The 18714-nt window shown below is 33.6% G+C and overlaps 1 protein-coding gene across 3 annotated transcripts in view; it reads left to right on the forward strand.

Moving 5' to 3' along the window:
* TAB2 (TGF-beta activated kinase 1 (MAP3K7) binding protein 2) overlaps positions 1 to 18067 on the forward strand; it is a 79922-nt gene extending 61855 nt beyond the window's left edge. For 2 of the 3 annotated variants that reach the window (XM_081294795.1, XM_081294796.1), the window contains 4 exons: positions 9537 to 9697; positions 9911 to 10004; positions 11247 to 11327; positions 16135 to 18067. In XM_081294795.1, the coding sequence (XP_081150921.1) occupies positions 9537 to 9697; positions 9911 to 10004; positions 11247 to 11327; positions 16135 to 16277 (479 nt within the window). In that variant the 3' untranslated portion in view covers positions 16278 to 18067. The remainder of the gene's footprint in view (positions 1 to 9536; positions 9698 to 9910; positions 10005 to 11246; positions 11328 to 16134) is intronic. The other variant, XR_014022045.1, reaches the window with a different exon arrangement.
* Positions 18068 to 18714: the final 647 nt, after the last annotated feature.

Below are 18714 nucleotides of genomic sequence, written 5' to 3' on the forward strand. Positions count from 1 at the left end.
TTAATTATGTACAAATAAATGCAAACAAATTATTATCTAGCAAGAGGCACCACCAGTTCTGTTTAAAGGACCAGTGCTTGTCTTTCTAACTTATTTATACATGTAAATATGTATAAATAATTTAAATGTCTTTAGAGATTAAGCATCATTCCTCAGTTCTGTACATAGTTCATACATCTCTTCCCCAATTATATGCCCAGTTGTAGCACTGTTGCGATACCTAATTTTAACTTGCTCTTAAAATGGAAAAATAGATGCAAACAGAATGCTTATTTAAAAGAGTAATTGCCCATCTTTGAATCTTTTGTGATTCAGTCATCAGATAAATGACTAGTAATACAGTAGTTTATAAAACAGATATGATCCCTGCTGTCAACAAAATTATACTGTATAAAAATATGGATTTTAGAGGCTGACATTGTACTAAGTATGATAACTTAGGCAGGTCTGAAGCATATTCCTGAGTTAGGCATGTAAAATCATGACAAACAAAAACCTAAAAGTACTAGAAATAAGTACTGATATGTTTTTCAATGGCAGAGTTTTCTTATTTCCTTTTAAATAAGCCTGAAATCCTTGTATACATCAGTTCCTGAAACACTGTACAGTAGCGTAGGTATTTCTTTAATAAGCATATTCTATTCTCTTGTGTCTTTGTTTATAAGCTTCTGGAGAAATTAGGCATTCTTATACTATAAAGTGCCCAAAATTATTAACACTAACATCATCTGGAACTTTTAGTGTGTTTTTCTAGTTTTAAATAAAATGAGTAAACTTGTCTCCGTTGTTCGTTAGAAGCTGACAAAAGTGGGGTCAAGACTAAGCTTTTTATATAAAACATCTGTAATACCTCAAGGAGTGGTTTAAGAGCCCTGGTACTTAAATTCAGGAAAATTCAGTTTTCAACCACAAGAGGGAGCTGCATGCTTTAATTACTTATATCCATTAATTTTGACTAAAAAGATTTAAAGGTACTGAATATGTTTTCTCTATAATTCCTCATTTTCATCTATTTAGGAAGGAAAAATAGTTTAGAAAACTAAATAAAGAAATAAATTATTGAGATATTAAATACACCACTAGGACTAGCATATAAAGAAGCCACTGATAAGCAATATCATCAACCTAAAAGTATTGCCATATTTTTACAGTGTATTAATAAATCAAGTGAAAAAAAATTAAGCTAAACTTTAAGGAGGCTTTAAATATCAAGGTTTTTCTTCAACAATATTTCTATTTACTACCCATTAAAAGTCAAAATGTTAAGCCAGGCATGATGGTATATGCCTGTAACCCCAGCTACTCAAAAAAGAGACTTGATGCCAGCCTGGGCAACATAGTGACACTCCATCGCCAAGAAGAAAAAGAAACAGCAGATCATTATCACTATTTTATATTTAATAGACATTTAGTGCCTATAGCTTTCAAGGTAATAACATATAAGGTGTTGAAATAGTTTGTTTCCATAACTTTATCTTTGTTCACACTTCATTCATGGTATTAATTAATAATTAATTAATTATTTTGAATTATTAATTTCTTTTGAATGAGTAGTGCAAAAAATAACTTAAGCCTCATTACTATTCAAATTATATTAAATTCCAGAATAGTGGAAACTTAATGTATTTTAAGGTATACTATTTTATAGACATATTGATGTATATTCAATATACAAGGTATATTATTTATATGTAATTACATTATATGTATTATAAAATATAAATAGATACAGAGAGAGCTTCAGTACAGCTTTTAAAATAACATTGATACTGTTTAAACCTTTTTTTATTAACTTCTTGCTATGGTACAGAAAGCTTTTGCTGATAACACAGGCTACCCAGCATGTGTCATCTTTATTTTTACTTATATAATATATATTCAGAGTAGATAACATTGACATTTTGTTCATGATAATTCATGAACAACAGAAATTTATTATTCACAGTTGTGGAGGCTGGGAAGTTCAAGATCAAGGTACAAGCAGACTCACTGTCCAGTGAGGTCCCATTACTCATGATGCCTTCTGTGTGAAGTCCCTTTACTCATAGATGCCTTTGGTGTATCCTCACATGGTGGAATGGGAAGAGCAAGCATCATCTTGGATGAGGGCGCTAACCCCATTCATGAGAGTACAGCCCCGGTGACCTAATCACTTCCCAAAGGCACTTCATAATAGCACCATTGGGAGATTATGTTTCTACATGTGAATTTGGGAAGAATACAAACATTCTGACCACAGTAATTATATAGCGTATTGATTTATAGGATGCTTATGAATCCAGGAACTTACTGAAATTACACGTCTAATCATCATACGTGTAAATGTTTACAACAGAGCCAAGTAATTTATCTGTATTATATAGTTCTTTGATACAGCTTTCTGGGTTTTTATCACTCTTATAGTTACCATCTCTTAGATCTTATCTTCCTTCTTGGTTTATGCCTTCAGTTTGCTAGAACATCTCAAATATCTAATAAAAGACTTAGAATAAGTTATTTTTAAGTCCTAAATGTCTGAAAGTGCCCTCATATTTCTAGCTTGCTGTAGAATTCTTGGATGAAAATTTTTTCCACAGAACGTGCCACCAACTGCCCCTAACAAGAGGAAATCTTATGTCAATGTGATTCTTGTGCCTTTGTAACCTATTTCTTTTCTTTCTGAAAATACTTAAGATCTTCCTTTTGTCCTAGTAGTCTGAAACTCTACCATGTTATGTTTAAGCTTAGGTCTCTCTCTCTCTCTTTTTTTTTTTTAAATCATCTCATCCCACATTCTGTGGACTCCTCCTGTTCAAAAGCTAGCACCTCTCCCTTCAGCCCTGCAAAATTCTTTTCTGGTCCTTATTAGTTTCCATGTTTTCTCTTTATAGAACCTTGCTTCTTCAGCAGTTTAAATTCCTGAACCAACTTTCTATTTATTTCTTATTCTCATATCCTCAATATAGTGTACCTTTGTCTACTTTACATTTTAGGAAATTCCCTTAATATTTGTCCAGCCCATGTATGAAATTTTCATTTCAGCATTAATGTTTTTGATTTCTGAGTGCTAATTCTGATTCTTTTTCCTAACAGTTGTTTATGGGTATAATATTATTTCTCATCTCTTAATGACAGTAATTAGAATTTAAGTTCTCATCTCCTCAGTTATCTCCACTTAATCTGGTTTAGTTTTTCTCACTGTTCATTCAGTTCTTTCATGCGTCAGACGTTCCTCAAATGTGTTGTGATACTTGGCAGATGGTTCATATTTAAGAGGGAAGTGTCGTGAAGGCTGGCTGAGAGCCCTGTATATGAAAGTGAGACTTAGCACTTGACAGACTGCTTTGTGCTGAATAGGTAAGTTTCTGCAGGGCAAGTTTGCTCACTGCTCTTTGTAGCAGCCCACTTGTCCACAAGACTGTAGGTTTCTCTGTTCTCCTTCATTAGTCTACGTCATTTCATCTGCTTTTAGTGTTCTAGAAACTTGTTGAAATCTGTTGTCCATTAATTGCCTTCTTCCTGTTCTTTATTGTTGGATTATACCAGTTTTATTCCTCTTGTCATTTTCATGGGCTTTCAGGAAACAGAAAATTCTTGAAGTACAGTGTGCAGTCAACCATCTTTAAAGTCATGGCTAATATAATTCCATCTTTATAGCTTAGCTTTTTAAGTCAGTATTAATCTATGTAAATAAAAGGGATGGAGAAAATTTTCCCTCACTGAAGTCTACAACAAATTTTTCTCATGTGTAATTAGTAGATGTTCATCAACCTGGTTCATCACGATATGTGGTTAGAATTATTTCATTTAAAACAGTTTCTTTATGTGCCAAAAAAAAAAAAAAAGGGAACCCCTGAGAAGTAATTTTCTCAAGTCTCTATTCACATTCATTTTCCATAACAGTGATGAAAATTTCTAACCTCCCTCAGCAACTGTAGCTCTCTATTTGAAAGCCCCCAAACATCCACTTCTTTTGTACCCTGGAAGTATAATTGTGTTTCTCCCTGGTCATTTGGTGGAGGCTGATTAGAACAGAAGTGTCTTTACTATAATCATCCTTCTTCAGAATAAAGCTGACAATACTGTTTCATAACGTATAGGGATTGGGTGATATTTTGTACAACAAAGATTAAAATTGCAGAAATCGCAATTAAAGAAGAAAGTTTAGCTTTAGCTGAATTTTCATAATTATTTTAAAAATTCACATTAACCTCCTTTTCTTCTCTGTAGTTTATCTTCCTCAGATTCCTATCTAAAAACCCCAACCTATAATTGAAAAGTAATTAGAGGCATAAAGAATTGCTAATAAATTGCCCTTTTATACTGTGTTCATATCACATTTAGCTTGTTCATAACTAAGAGACATACTTAAGAGATCCTAAACCGAGTATGTCATTTATAAGTAATACAGTCTTTGTAACTAAAATTTTGTTAAAACTGGAAAGAAGTACCTCTTAAATAATTTTAAGACACTAGAGTTGCAATATTTTACTTTAGAACCTCAGACTTATTCATAGCCAAATCTTTAGCCATTGCAAAAACTTCTCTCTTTGTGAATTACCAAGGATGCAGTATTTTCTGTTTCAGAAATGTTCTGAAAAATTTGCTGTTTAATTTCAAAACCATTTCCTTCATAGCTATACCTGTAGCAACTGTGGCTCTGTGTTAGTCAGTTTTCCATTGATAAGACAAAATACCTGAGAAAAACAAGTTGCAGGAGGAAAATTTTATTTTGGCACACAGTTTCAGAGGTTTCAGTCTATGGTGGTTGGTTGGTTCCATTGGCTTTGGTGAGGCAAAACATCATGGCAGGAATGGCAGAGCAACACTGCTCAGTTAGTATGGTCAGAAAGCAGAGCTGGGGTTGTGGCTCAGCGTTAGAGAGCTTGCCTAGTACATGCACGCCCTGGATTCAGTCCTCGGTACCACATAAAAATAAATAAATAAATAAAGGTATTGTGTCCAACTACAACTAATAAATAAATAAATATTCTAAAAAAAAAAAAAAGAAAGAAAGAAAGCAGAGCATGAGAGGGGAAAGAGCTGGGGAAAATATATAGTCCCCAAGGTCACAATCCTTCATCTAAGTCTCGTCTCCTGATGTCTACACCACTTCCTATAGTCCATTCAACCATGCTGAATTGATCCTTTCATGAGGTTAATGACTCCTAAAAGCCCCATATCTGAACATTATTGCATTAGGGACCTTGCCTTCAACACATGAGTCTTTGCTGGACATTCCAGATCCAAATCATAACAGGCTACTTCAATTTTAAATCTTTAAATCAGATTTTTGCCCACTATTAAAAGTTAATATTGGCCTTCTCTGTAGCTCAACCTGGTTTATTTTCTATTAAGATAGAAACATTAAAAATACCAGATTGGGAATTATGAGAGGAGCTGTGACTAAAAGAATCCTGGAATTTATGCTTTATGATGCACTATTGGAAAATAAATTAGAATATCTTTTTTGATTTTCCATTTAGAATGAGAATCATGTATTAGCATTTTTGCCTTTCAGCATTAAGAACCTCGTAGTCTCATAAAGCATTTTATCCTAAAGTCAAATTTATTTTCTAAAAGAGGTATTTCTGAAGTGAATAGACTAGCTTTATTTCAGTTTATTTTTGCCTGATTTATCTATATTAAGCATACCCAGCTACTCAGGAGGCTGAGGCAGGAGGATCTCAAGTTCAAGGCAGCCTTAGCAATTATCAAGACCCTGTCCAAAATAAAAAATTTTTAAAAAGGACTGAGGATGTAGCTCATTGGTAGAGCACTCGCCTAGTATGCATGAACTCTCCTGGGTTCAATCCCCGGTACCACAAAGGGGAAAAAAAAATCTAGCTACATTCAAGATTTTTTCTCTGTCTTTGGTTTTAGGTAGTTTGACTGGTATGTGTCTTAAGTATTTTCTCTAGTTTTAATATTATTTGGCTATCTGGGCCTCTTGGATCTATAATTCATTGTTTCATTAATTATTATTATTTGTGTGTGTGTGTGTGTGGTGCTGGGAATTGAACCCAATGCCTTGAGTTTGCAAGGCAAACACCCTACCAACTTAGCTATATCCCCAGCCCTCAAATTTATTTATTTATTTATTTATTTTTTAGGTGTAGATGAACACAATGTCTTTATTTATTTTTATTTGGTGCTGAGGATAGAACCCAATGCCTCACACGTGCGAGGCAGGTGCTCTACCACTAAGCTACAGCCCCAAGACAGAAACATTTTTTCTGTCTTATTTTTCTTTTCTTCCTTGCCAATTACACACATGCTTTTCATGTTGTCCTACAACTCCTGAATTCTTTGTTCTTTTCCACGTTTTTCTTTGTGTTGAATATAGGTCATTTCTGTCTTCACATTCACATTCTATCACCACAGAACTGGTGTGCCATGTGCTGATAAACCTGTTAAAGGAATTCTTATCTCTGCTACTGTATTTTTTATTTCTAGCATTTGATTCATTTGCAGTTTCTACCATCTCAAATTGTGCTTCTTTGTCTGCACATTGTCCACCTTTTAAGTTCAACCCTTTAGCCTATTAGAGACTTCCAGCATCTGACCCATCTTGAGAATGGTTCTGTTGGTTGCATTATTTCTGGATAATGAGTTGGGCTTTTCTCGTGCTTTTATGTGTATCTTATAAATTGTTGTCAAATATCAAATGTTATGTGGAAATAAATAGAAGGAATCATATTATCACCCAGAAGTGGGGACACTTCTTTTTTCTTAGGTTATTGGGCTTTGGCTTTTGTCCTTGCCTTCAGTGCACCACAGTCCTCAGACCTCCAACAGTTGGCTACTGTCACTTTGTGCCTCTGAGAGTGGTGCTTGAAGTACAAGGTTCTTACTTTAATCCTTTTATTTTATACCTTTTTGTGCATTGATCTGGTCTTCATTTTATTCAGAATCTTTTTAATAAGGTCAGCAAGGCACTATGTGGTCTGGTACAAGGTCAAATAGTAAATTATTTAGGATTTTGCAGGCCACATAGTTTCTGTCAGAACAACTCAAGTGCTATTATAACAGGAAAAAACCATAACCATTAAGTAAACAAATGAGTAAGGCTGATTCCTACAAAACTTTCTTCACAAAACAGGCCAGATTTGTCCTGTATAATTCACTGACCACTTATGCAGTCTTGTTCTTACCCTCCTCCCAGCCTCTCCTGCCCCAGCCTCTCCTGCCATTGTAGTGTGCACCCCACCAGGGCAGAGGCTTTTGCCTCATTTCCCAAATGGCTAACGATGGCGTCTGACACATAATGGGCTGTCAGTTTATTAAGAAGAATGGATGAGTGAACTATATTTGGAATGTTTTCTTATAAATAGCATGTAACTGAATTTTTAAAATATGGTGTGCTGATCTCTTGTGATTCAACCAATACTTTTAAGTGGGCTGCTTTTGTTGTGATTACTAATAAAATTGGAACTGCTTCTGTCAGCTTTTGGTTTTGTTTTCTATTTTTTTCCTTTAAACCTCCTTACTTGCTCTATAGGCTTAATCACATTTTCTCTCTTTGTCTTTGTTCTGTCACTGAATTTAGAAACCAAACAAAACTAAACATTCTTATTACTGTTTAGAAACTACATTTTAATATAGAAGCTGTATATTTAATTTAGAAACTAACATGTGTATTTGTCTTAGCAGCATTTGAGGATACTCCTCTGAACAGTTGGAAGACCTTAGCATGCTTTCTAATTTTTCATACTTCCAATTTCTTGTTATTCTTTTCTAAGATTTTAGTTTCACTTTCCCTTAGACCATCTCAGTCATTCTCCACATCCACCATGGTTTTTTTCCTCTTTGATAGATTTACTCAGATATCTTACTTCATCCCTTTGTATTTCATCATCATCGTAACAAAAAGCATTTTTAGTAGTTATTTCAACAGGCATCTATCATTGATGAAATCACCCAGACTTTGAAAGTGTCTTAATTATCTGTATTCTTAGATGAGCAAATTATTCCATTATTTTCTGGAATTTGTTATTTTCTTCTATTTGGGAACATTTTCAGATAGTAACTCTTCACATCTTGCCTCTTTATTTTCTTCTGGTATTCCTTTTTAGATGTACAGTCATGGGTCACTTAATGATGGTGATAGGTTCTGAAAATATGTCATTAGCTGATTTTTCTCATCCTGCAAACATCCTAAAATGTATTTAGACAAACCTCAATGCTATTACCTCCTACATACCTGAACTGTGTGATGCAGCCTGTAACTCCTAAGCTGCAAACCTGTACTGAAAACTGTAGGTAATTGTAAAACAGTGGTAGGTTATCTGTGTATCTAAATCTGTATAAGCATAGAAAAGACACAGTAAAAGTGTTAGGCAGTAGGAATTTTAGAGTTCCATTATAATGTTTTGGGTCTGCTTTTGTGTATACAGGCTGTCATTGACCCAAATGTCAATATATAGTATATGACTGTATGTGAGATCCTTTAACTCCTCCTTCATGTTTTCTAGTGCTATATGAACATTCTGGGTAAAATTCTTAGAGCGATCTTATAGGTCACCAACTGTGTCTTTGACTATTAATCTTCTATTTAATCTTTTTTACTTTTTTCATTTCAAATGACTTTATTTCTAGAAATTTAAGGTATTTTTTCCCATCTGCCTATTTCCTCAAGATAGAATCATCCCAAGCTATCTCATTATAAAAGTAAATCAAGTACCTTTATTTCCAATCCAGTATACTAAAGGATGAAAGGATGAGGGTTCAGTTGTCCAGAGATGGATCAAAAAAGACATACCCCTGTTTTCATAGCTTAATAAGTTTCTCAGGGAGTTCATGGTTCAAGATTGATTGCTTATTTTGTTTCTTTTAAAAATCTTGGGATCTGGGGATGTAGCTCAATGGTACAGTACTTATCTAGTATGCATGAAGCTCTGGGTTCAATACCAAGTACTACAAACTCTGTGTTTGTGTGTGTGTGTGTGTGTGTGTGTGTGTGTGTGTGTGTAAAATATTTTCACAAAATATGGTCTGAGTGTACGAAAATAAAAAGTCATTTCTCTAAATGGTATTATTTTTACTTTTCAATTTGAATACTTTAATGTTAACACTCAGATGGCTTGTAATCAGTCTTCCTGTTTCACCCTATTCCCACACTCCCTTCTAATATATATATATATATATATAATTTTAATGTTAGAATATCTCATGCAAAAAACAAATATGTCACTCTGGAGTAAAAGGGCTTATCCTTTCCAAATGTCAGATGTGAATTAGATAACAATGAGTAGGTTAACTAGACTAGAATCTTTAGAAAAGTAATAGGCTAAAATCACTGTCTTCGGCCATAAAGTGGATTTAATCCAAATCCTAAAATTTTTTTAAATAAAGTGACATTTGTTTAAATAATTAAAACAATTATTTGTGGAATTTTAAATGTTTAATCTTAAAATATTTTGTTTTAATGTAGTTTTGGGATTCTTGACAGTTCCTGTTTGGCACAGAAATATTCATTTGTTTTCTTTTCCCAAGTCTGCTTAAAGGTTAACTGACTGAAGTAGGCGGGTCTTCATGTTTACTAATATGTATTGCAGCTTTGTTGGTACACCAGAAGGCCAGAATGGAACGACTTCAAAGAGAACTTGAGATTCAGAAGAAAAAGCTGGATAAACTAAAATCTGAGGTCAATGAAATGGAAAATAATCTAACTCGAAGGCGCCTGAAAAGATCAAATTCCATATCCCAAATACCTTCGGTAAGTCATATGTAACTGTGGTGACCTCTGTGCTTGAACCTGAGAATAGGCTGTATGCCATAATGTCAAAAGACTTGATGTAGTTTTCTACAAATGTTCTTAATTCACACTTGTTTTTCTGTCCTTACCTTCCCCTGACAAAAACTCCATTCTCTCTTAACTAATAACATGAGATTTCAATGCAAATCTTTCTGACGTGGAATTATTTTTCAGCTCGAAGAAATGCAGCAGTTGAGAAGTTGTAATAGACAACTCCAGATTGACATTGACTGCTTAACCAAAGAAATTGATCTTTTTCAAGCCCGAGGTAAAGTTCAGTGCATACTCAGCTGAAATTCATTGACTTAATCTGCCAACTCTTTTCCTGTGGCTGAGAACGAACTCATCAGTCATAATTTTACTACCTCAGTTCGGGCGGAGCCAGATGATAATGCTAAAGAAACATTAGATTTTTATTGCCTCTTTTGCCCCCCCAAAATAAGTATATACTTGGTTCAGAAGTCACTTGATACACTTTATATACTTCAGATCCACTTTTGGTCAGATGTATTGCTTTGGTGTGTATAGAATCTTTTGTGATGTTTATTAATTAACAGATGTATCCATGTAACTGTTTCGTTTTTGTCCTTTCAAGAATTATGCATTCCCATCTCAATGGCACTGCCTTAATTGAAAAAAATAGAGAAGATGATGAAAGTAAGGTTATACATTTGTAGGTCAATGATAGCTTTTTATATTTGAACTATTAATAGCAGTTATTAGCAGTAAAAATTAGCTATTAATAGCTATAATTTCTTATTGTAGTAAAAAAATGTTTATGACTTAATTTATTTCCATAGAAAACTAAAGCAAAATTTTATCACTTAAAACTTTAATCCTGAAATTGGGGAAATAATAGAAATATATAAAATAGAAAAAAACAGGGAAAGGAAGGAAATTAATAAAAAAGAAATCCTCAGTCTTACTTTGGAGTGTCTTCCAACATTCATTAAACTGAAAGATGATTGATTTTACTTAAATTTTAAAAAAAATTGGCTGTTTATCTTGAAACATTCATAGAAAAATGCCGCAGTTTAAACTTTGAAGAAAAGAAATGGCTAGTCTAGAAACTATAATCCTTGACGTTATTCATGTAGTAAAAAATTTGAACCATTATATCACATTAGCACAAGGTTTTTATACTTACTTGGGGCCAGGCTCTGTAGTTGTTCAAGTCCATGCTTGATAATTTAAAGTTACTTTTTAAATTTTATGTTATTTTCATTTGTAATATAGAACAGGGGGTCGCTTCTAATTCTTTCTTATCATCTTTAGTTTGACTTCTTCCCCAGTTTAACACTTATCTCTGTGTATGAATGCTATATTATACCTATATTTTGAAATATGTTTTTGAAATCTTACATATAATTTGAGATAGAGATGAAGATAATGAAAAGCATTTCTTTGGTTTTATACTGTAGCATTTTTAGAAAGAAATGCTTGCTTTAAAAAATAAAATAAGTATTTTGGGACTATAAACATTGATATATTTACTTTTTATATATTTCAGGACCACATTTTAACCCCAGCGCTATTCATAACTTTTATGACAATATTGGATTTGTAGGTCCTGTGCCACCAAAACCCAAAGGTTAGTGTATCCATTAAGTGTGAACACTGTTAATTTTGAAAAGCAAGATCTTAGAAACTTTTTATTTTTAACAACCTTCCACTCTAGAAGTACTTCAAACTTTGGCATTCTTGGATCTTTATTAGGAAGATGTTTGTTTATTTTCATTTATATGCTGGGGGCTGGGGAGGATGCAAAGGTGTAATGTATTTTAGCTTCTTAAAAGTAATAGATGTGGGCTGAGGTTGTGGCTCCTGTTGTAACAAGAGCGCTTGCCTGGCATGTGTAAGGCACTGGGTTTGATTCTCAGCACTGCATATAAATAAAGGTCCATCAACAACTAAAAAAATAATAATAAAAAAGTAAAAAAATAGCAATACATGTGACCTTAGAGATTACTTTGTATTCCCAAAATAGCAAGTCTTGGTTTTAAAATAAATTATCAAGGGCAAAAATTTGTATTCTTTCAATTTAGATAATGATGACACTTTTAGGGAAGTTTATTTTTTCATAGTGTCCTATTTTATTTAATATTGATATGACTTTACGTAATCAAAATATCCTGAATTCCAGATGAATGGTTTTCAAAAAATGTTACCTGGTGTCATTTTACATCATTGATAGTCATGGAATATACGCATACCAAATTGACACATGTCAAAATGTGTCTGTATGTTTTAAAGAAATGAAATCAAATGCATAATTCACACTACTGAAGGTAAATATGTAGACATATACATACAGGTTCTATAACATTACAATCATGGTGTATAATTTACTTTAATATGAAAGTTAAAATATTAAAATTATATTAATATACAGTATTTTTAAAAGCAAACTTTGACTATAAGAACACAAAATGACAGGATGAGGGTGCTGAAAGTATAGTATAGTATTTTGTATGCAATTGAAGTTGTTATCATCAACTTAAAATAGAAACGTATAGTTAAAAGATGTTTTATGCAAGTGTCAAGCTAATGACAAAGAAGAACCCTTATATAGATACATAAAAGATAAAAAGAAAAGCAAAGTACTCACTATTAAAAAATCATAAAAGGAAGATAGCAAAAGAGAAACAGAGGAGCAAAAAGCTGCCAAATGTACTAGAAACAACAAAATGGTGATAAGTCTTCACTTAGCAATTATTGCCTTAAATGTGGAATAAAAGAATTTTTAAAAACAGGATCCAACAATGTGCTATCTATAAGAGACTTGTTTTATATTTAAAGGCATACATAGGCTGAAAGTGAAGGGATGGGAAAAGATTTTTCAAGTAAATGGTAACCAAAAGAAATCATGAGTGGTTGTATCAGAAAAAAATAGATTTTTAAGTCTAAATATATCTCTAAACACAAAGAAAGTCTTTATATATATAATTTTTACATATAAATGATAAAGGATCAGTTCAAAAGGAAGGCACAAACAATATAGAACTGCCTACCCAACAGCAAAAGAAAATACATTTATCTCAAGCTCCCATGGAACATTCTCCAGGGTAGATCAACATGTTAGTTTACAAACTAAGTCAAATTTAAGAAGACCAGAATCATTCCAATTATCTTTTTTAACCACAGTGGAATGAAACTAGAAATCATTAACAATAATACCAGAAAATTCATGTAAATGTAAACAACACACTTTTGAACATCCATTGGGTCTTTGAGGAAATGAAAAGGGAATTTAAGTAGTATCTTGAGAAAAACAAAAACAACATATCAAAACCTATGAGATCAAACAAAAACAATACAAAAAGGTAAGTTCAAAAAAAAAGAAGAAAGGTCACAAATAAACGATCTAACTTTATACTCAAGGAACTAGAGGAACAACAAACTAAACCCCAAGTTAGTGGAAGAAAGGGAATAATAGAGTAGCACAAAAATAAATCAGAGAATTTTAAAACAATATAAAAATTAAGAAGCTAAACATTTTTTGAAAAAATAAAGTTGACAAACTCATAGCTAGAGAGATTAAGAAAAACAGAAGATTCAAAATTAGAACTGAGAGAGAAGCCTCAAACATAAAAGGATTATAAGGACCTAGTGTGTGTGTGTGTGTGTGTGTGTTTACACCAACGAACTCAATAACCTATAAAATGGGTAAATCCCTAGAAATATATAACCTACCAAAACTGAAGAAGTAGTAGCCTGAACACAGTAACAAATAAGTAACTGTAATAAAATATCTCCCAATAACAACAACAAAAGCTCCAGACCAGATATAGATATCTTCATAAGTGATATACCTGCTGAACCATGAATGCATAAAATCTTCATTTAAAAAAAAAATTTTGTAGTACTGAGACTCATGTATGCTAGGCAGTGCTCTTTTACTGAGCTACCATCCCCATCCTCATTAAAATAATAGCAAACCAAATTTAGTAACACACTAAAAGCATCATATTCCATGATTGAGATTGATCCCTAAGATGGAAGAATTAATAATTCATCCTACAGAAATCAGTCAGTGTGATACAACACATAGAAAGTAAAAGCTGTTGTGGTCAACTGAGTAGATGCATAAAAATTATTTGACCAAGTTCAATATCCATTGATGATTAAAACTCTTAACAAAATAGATGTAGAAGGAACTTAACATACTAAAGGCCGTGTATGAAAAACACAGATAACATCATAGTCAGTGGGAGAAAATGGAAAGATTTCCACTACGAGAGCTAGTGCAAAGCAGGGATGCCTACTGTGTCCTCTCATTTTCAACACAGTGTAAAGTCCTAACAAGAGCAATTAGAGAATAAAAATGAACAATAGATTTCCAAATCAAAAAAGAGAAAGTTAAATTCTGTTTGCAGAAGACAGGATTGTATGGTGGTCACCCCTTATCTGCATTTGCTTTCATATTGGTTACCTACAGTCAACCATGTTCTAAAAAGCAGTAAGTTTTAAATAACTTTTGTTGCAGTATATTAGTATAATTATTCTATTATCAGTTATTGTTAATCTCTCATGATGCTTAATTTATAAATATAGGTATAGGAATAAACATGGTATATATAAAATTCAGTGTGATCCATGATTTCAGGCATCCCCTGGGGGCCATTCAGTGTATTTCCCAAGGATAAAATAGGACAACAAATATGTAGAAAAGCCTCAAAGATTCAACAACAACAACAACAAAAACAAAAAACTAATAAAACTAATAAAAGAATGTAGTAAAATTACAGATACAAAATCAACGTACAAAAATCAATTAGGGGGCTAGGGTTGTGGCTCAGTGGTAGAGTGCTTGCCTTGCACACATGAGGCACTGGGTTCAATCCTCAGCACCACATAAAGTAAATATATAAGTTAAATAAAAGTATTGTCCATGTTCAACTAAAAATTTTTTAAAAATCTATTAGGGGCTGAGGTTGTGGCTCAGTGGCAGAGCACTTGCCTCGCACATATGAGGCACTGGGTTTGATCTTCAGCACCACATAAAAGATAAATAAACAAAGATATTGTGTCCATGTATAACTAAAAAAAACAATATTTTAAAAATATGAAAAGCTTATTTTAAAAAAAAGAAAAAAAATCAATTAGGTTTCTATACACAGTGAACTGTGAAAGGAAAATCAGGAAAACAATACCATTCACAGTAACAACAAAAAGAATAAATACAAATAAACTTAACCAAAGAGGTGGAATGTTTATATACCAAAATTAAGAAGCACTGATGAAGGAAACTAATAAATACTCATATGGAAAGCATCCTCCATTCACAGATTAGAGGAACTAATATTGTTCAAAGTAACTCACAGATTAACTTTCAGGGTGCCAAAGGAACAACAGAAGACCCCATTATTTCAAAATAAATTACAAACCTACAATAACCAAACAGTATGATACTGACATAAAAACAGATATGCAGACCAGTAGTAGAACAGAATAGAGAGCACAGAAATAAATACATGCATCTGTGGTGAGCTTATCTTTGACAAGATTACCCAAAACACAGAATGGGGGAATGATAGTCTCTTTAAAAAAATGATATTGGGAAAATAAATATCCACAAGTAGAAGCATGATATTTGAACCTTACCTCACACCGTATACAAAAATTTACTCAAAATGGATTTAAGATTTAAACTTAAGTCGTAAAACTACTAAAAGAAAACATAGGGAAAAGACCTCTTGACATTGTTCTATACAATGATTTTTTTTGGAAATGGCAACAAAAGCAAAAAATACATAAGTGGGAATGCATCATACTTAAGAGCTTCTGCACAAAAAGGAAACTTTTCAACAGAATGAAAAGGCTACTACCTAAGGTCATTTCTATTCTACCATAGTAAATGTGATTTTTAAAAAGTAAGGAAATTTGGTAGAAGTTTTATACTGATGTACTTCTTCAAGGTCTATTTTTGATACAGTTAAATAAGATAAGAAATTAATTCTCTATATTTGATTTATGTTATCCAAGATTAATGTTTTCAGTAGATACAGAACATTTAGTGGAAATACAAAGATGACTTCAGTGAGAAATGAGACGTAAATACGCTCAGTATTGCTTTGCAGTTGGACACTTTTACGATTTTAAGTGACATTACAGAAAGTTTGCTATTGGGTATCCTTTCTTCTGCTATAAATTGGGGGAAATGATGCTGTTTTCTCCCTTAAGGAGATGTGGGGGTGGTTCTATCATGTCCGTGTTGCTCTTCCCCAGAGAAGTACCAGCTCAGTGAAGATTGGAGTGGTCAAGCACGTGTCAGTTTCAGCTTCCTTTGATTAACAAACTGCTTCATGCAATGCAGTACAAATGGTATTTAGAGTTGCCAGTAATTTGTCAGACTTTGTAATCTTTGCCTTTAAAATAAATTTTTTTCTTTCTTACAGATCAAAGGTCTACCATCAAAACACCAAAGACTCAAGACGCAGACGATGATGAAGGGGCTCAGTGGAATTGCACTGCCTGTACTTTTTTGAACCATCCAGCCTTAATCCGCTGTGAACAGTGCGAGATGCCACGGCATTTCTGAGCCAGAAGGCCCTATGTCTTCTCTAAAACCACATCTAAAGTTCAAGAAACTAGTCTGTCATCTGGGCAACATTTCACTGCTACATAGGATTTTGTCAAATGGAAGGTGTGACAAGATGGTGTTGTGCTAATATTAAGTGTCAGCCCACAGAGCTAATAATACCTCAGTATAATGTCACGGGCAGTTGAAATCCATCACCTGAAAGGTAATCTGATGGAAGACTTGGTTGCCTGCTGCCTGACCATGTACAGTGTTACCAGGAGCCCATTATAGCTAATTCTCACTATGTTAATGCCAACGTGTTCCCAGTACTTTTTCCCCTCGTGTCACTACTGAATTTTGACAGGAGGAAGAAATAGAATGATAGCTTTTTTATTTTTAAAGCTTTCAGTGAAACACTACATACAAGAGAAGGAACAAGGTTTAACTATTTAAAAACTGCAGCCGCATAGTGCCATTGGCTAGGGGAAGACCTTCACACATCTGTGGTACTCTTGGCCTTGTCTTTGTCTTCCCTGAAAATGTCTCTGTGAAGCCAGAATCTAGGGTCTCAAGATGAAAAGGAAAGCAGCATGCATTGTCTGTACAAACATGCAGTGAAATACCCCAAAGCTTTTCCTACTGTACAGATCTCTCGAGTCTGCTTTAAGTGATTTCTTCTTTATTATTTTCTTATATTTCTATATGTATAGTGTAATAGCCTTTTGTTAACTAATTTTCTTTTTTCCTTTTAGTGATTAAGCACGATCATGTCCCTTTTTAAGCCTTACCTAAGAGAAGCAATGTCGTAAAATAAAAAAGCATTAATGAAATGAAACTATGCACAAAATAACTTTCCTCTACTTACCCTGTACTTTGCCCTCATGGGTGCCGATGTTCTGTGAAGACATACAGATGCTGCACAATGAACTGCAGAAGGTATTACAAGAATTATGTCAGTAGGTCACACTATGTGCTGACTTTAGAAGTGGGGTGGCACAACATGGTGTTTTGTCTTCCATGGGGAAGCTTAAAACAGAAGGTATTTTAACCCACTCGCAAAGTGTGCCTCCTCTGCTTGGTGCCCCACAGAACTTTCACAGGAGATTTTTATCGGAAAAGTACAGTTTCAAAACCAGCAACAGCAGCAGTACCGACAGCCCTTTTATTTGGAAAGAAGTTGAAATGCTTTACTGTTGGGACAATCTGTTTCTAAACCTGACTTGGTGGCAGTAACGTGTATTTATAAAACAAGGCTATTCATATTTAGGACAACTGAAGAAAAGCTGGAAAAAAAGAAAAATAAGCAAACTTGAACACTGAAGCAACCTCAAGCATCTCTTTATTTTGATGATATATTTTTGTAAGAAAAATAAGTATTCAGATGATCAGGAATGTATATAACTCAATGGAATCAAGAAAAGATAACAGTATGCATTTAAAAAGAATTATGAAACTATATATCAGTGCTTAGAATGGGGCTAAGGGAAGTGCTGAAATACAGTAAAAGACAGGAGGTAATGTAGACTGTCACCCACTGTAAATGTTTGCAAGTGGCTGTTTTAAATAATCAGGATTATTACAGTGATCTCTATGAATGTTAAAGCCTCAGCTTCCAGGCTTTACATTATGTATATGGAAAGAAATATGACAATCCTAGGTAATTAGGCAGTAGACCCAGAGCCCTTACATTGGATGCATTTTGTTTTAAAAATAGGCCTTGTTTTTCAGCTTCATCTGCAGTTCTATGTGAAGATTGATAAATCAGTTTTTACTTGTTTTATTAATAAAACTTAATTTGGATATCTTGAGTTGATGGTTTTGTGATTTAGCTGGGTAAACTATCTTTGTAACAGATAAGTTATTTATAAAAATTAAAAAACTTATATTCTAATGTGGATTTTGTGCCTTGTTTTTAAAGTTTGTGGGACAGGAAATAATTTGTACCCCAACAGAACATTTAATTGTTAATGGAGATCAGGGAAAAAAGTTAAAAATAACCTTCACCTTCTAGATTCCTCTCAGGACACCAGGTGTTCAGAAGCTACATGGCTTGGATTCTTTTTGTCAGTTTCCCCAGGCTGCTTATTAACTGATAGCAACCAGATTTCAGCTAAGCCAAAACAAAGTGGATGTAGCTTTTTTTTAATAATGTGTTATAACTTTCTGTTTTTAAATTTTTGAAAATTTACCCCATTGTTAAAAACAAGCCCGATTTCTTGGACCATTTATGCTGGGTTTTCAGATGGTTGATAAGGGCTCTATCAGTATCATGGCACAGTTTTTATGAGCTTACAGAGAATGAGGTAGCATTTGCTGGTCTCTGTGATGTAGCTGTACAAAGGCCTGCCTTAAGTTGCCGTTTAAACCTGGTAGGAAAGAGAGCCAGGCATGGTGACGCATGTCTGTAATTCCAGCAGTTTGGGAGGGTGAGGTAGGAGGATCACAAGATGGAGAC

This window comes from Spermophilus citellus (genome assembly GCF_964194105.1).
Source record: "Spermophilus citellus genome assembly, chromosome: 5".
In the NCBI taxonomy this organism is placed as follows: domain Eukaryota; kingdom Metazoa; phylum Chordata; class Mammalia; order Rodentia; family Sciuridae; genus Spermophilus; species Spermophilus citellus.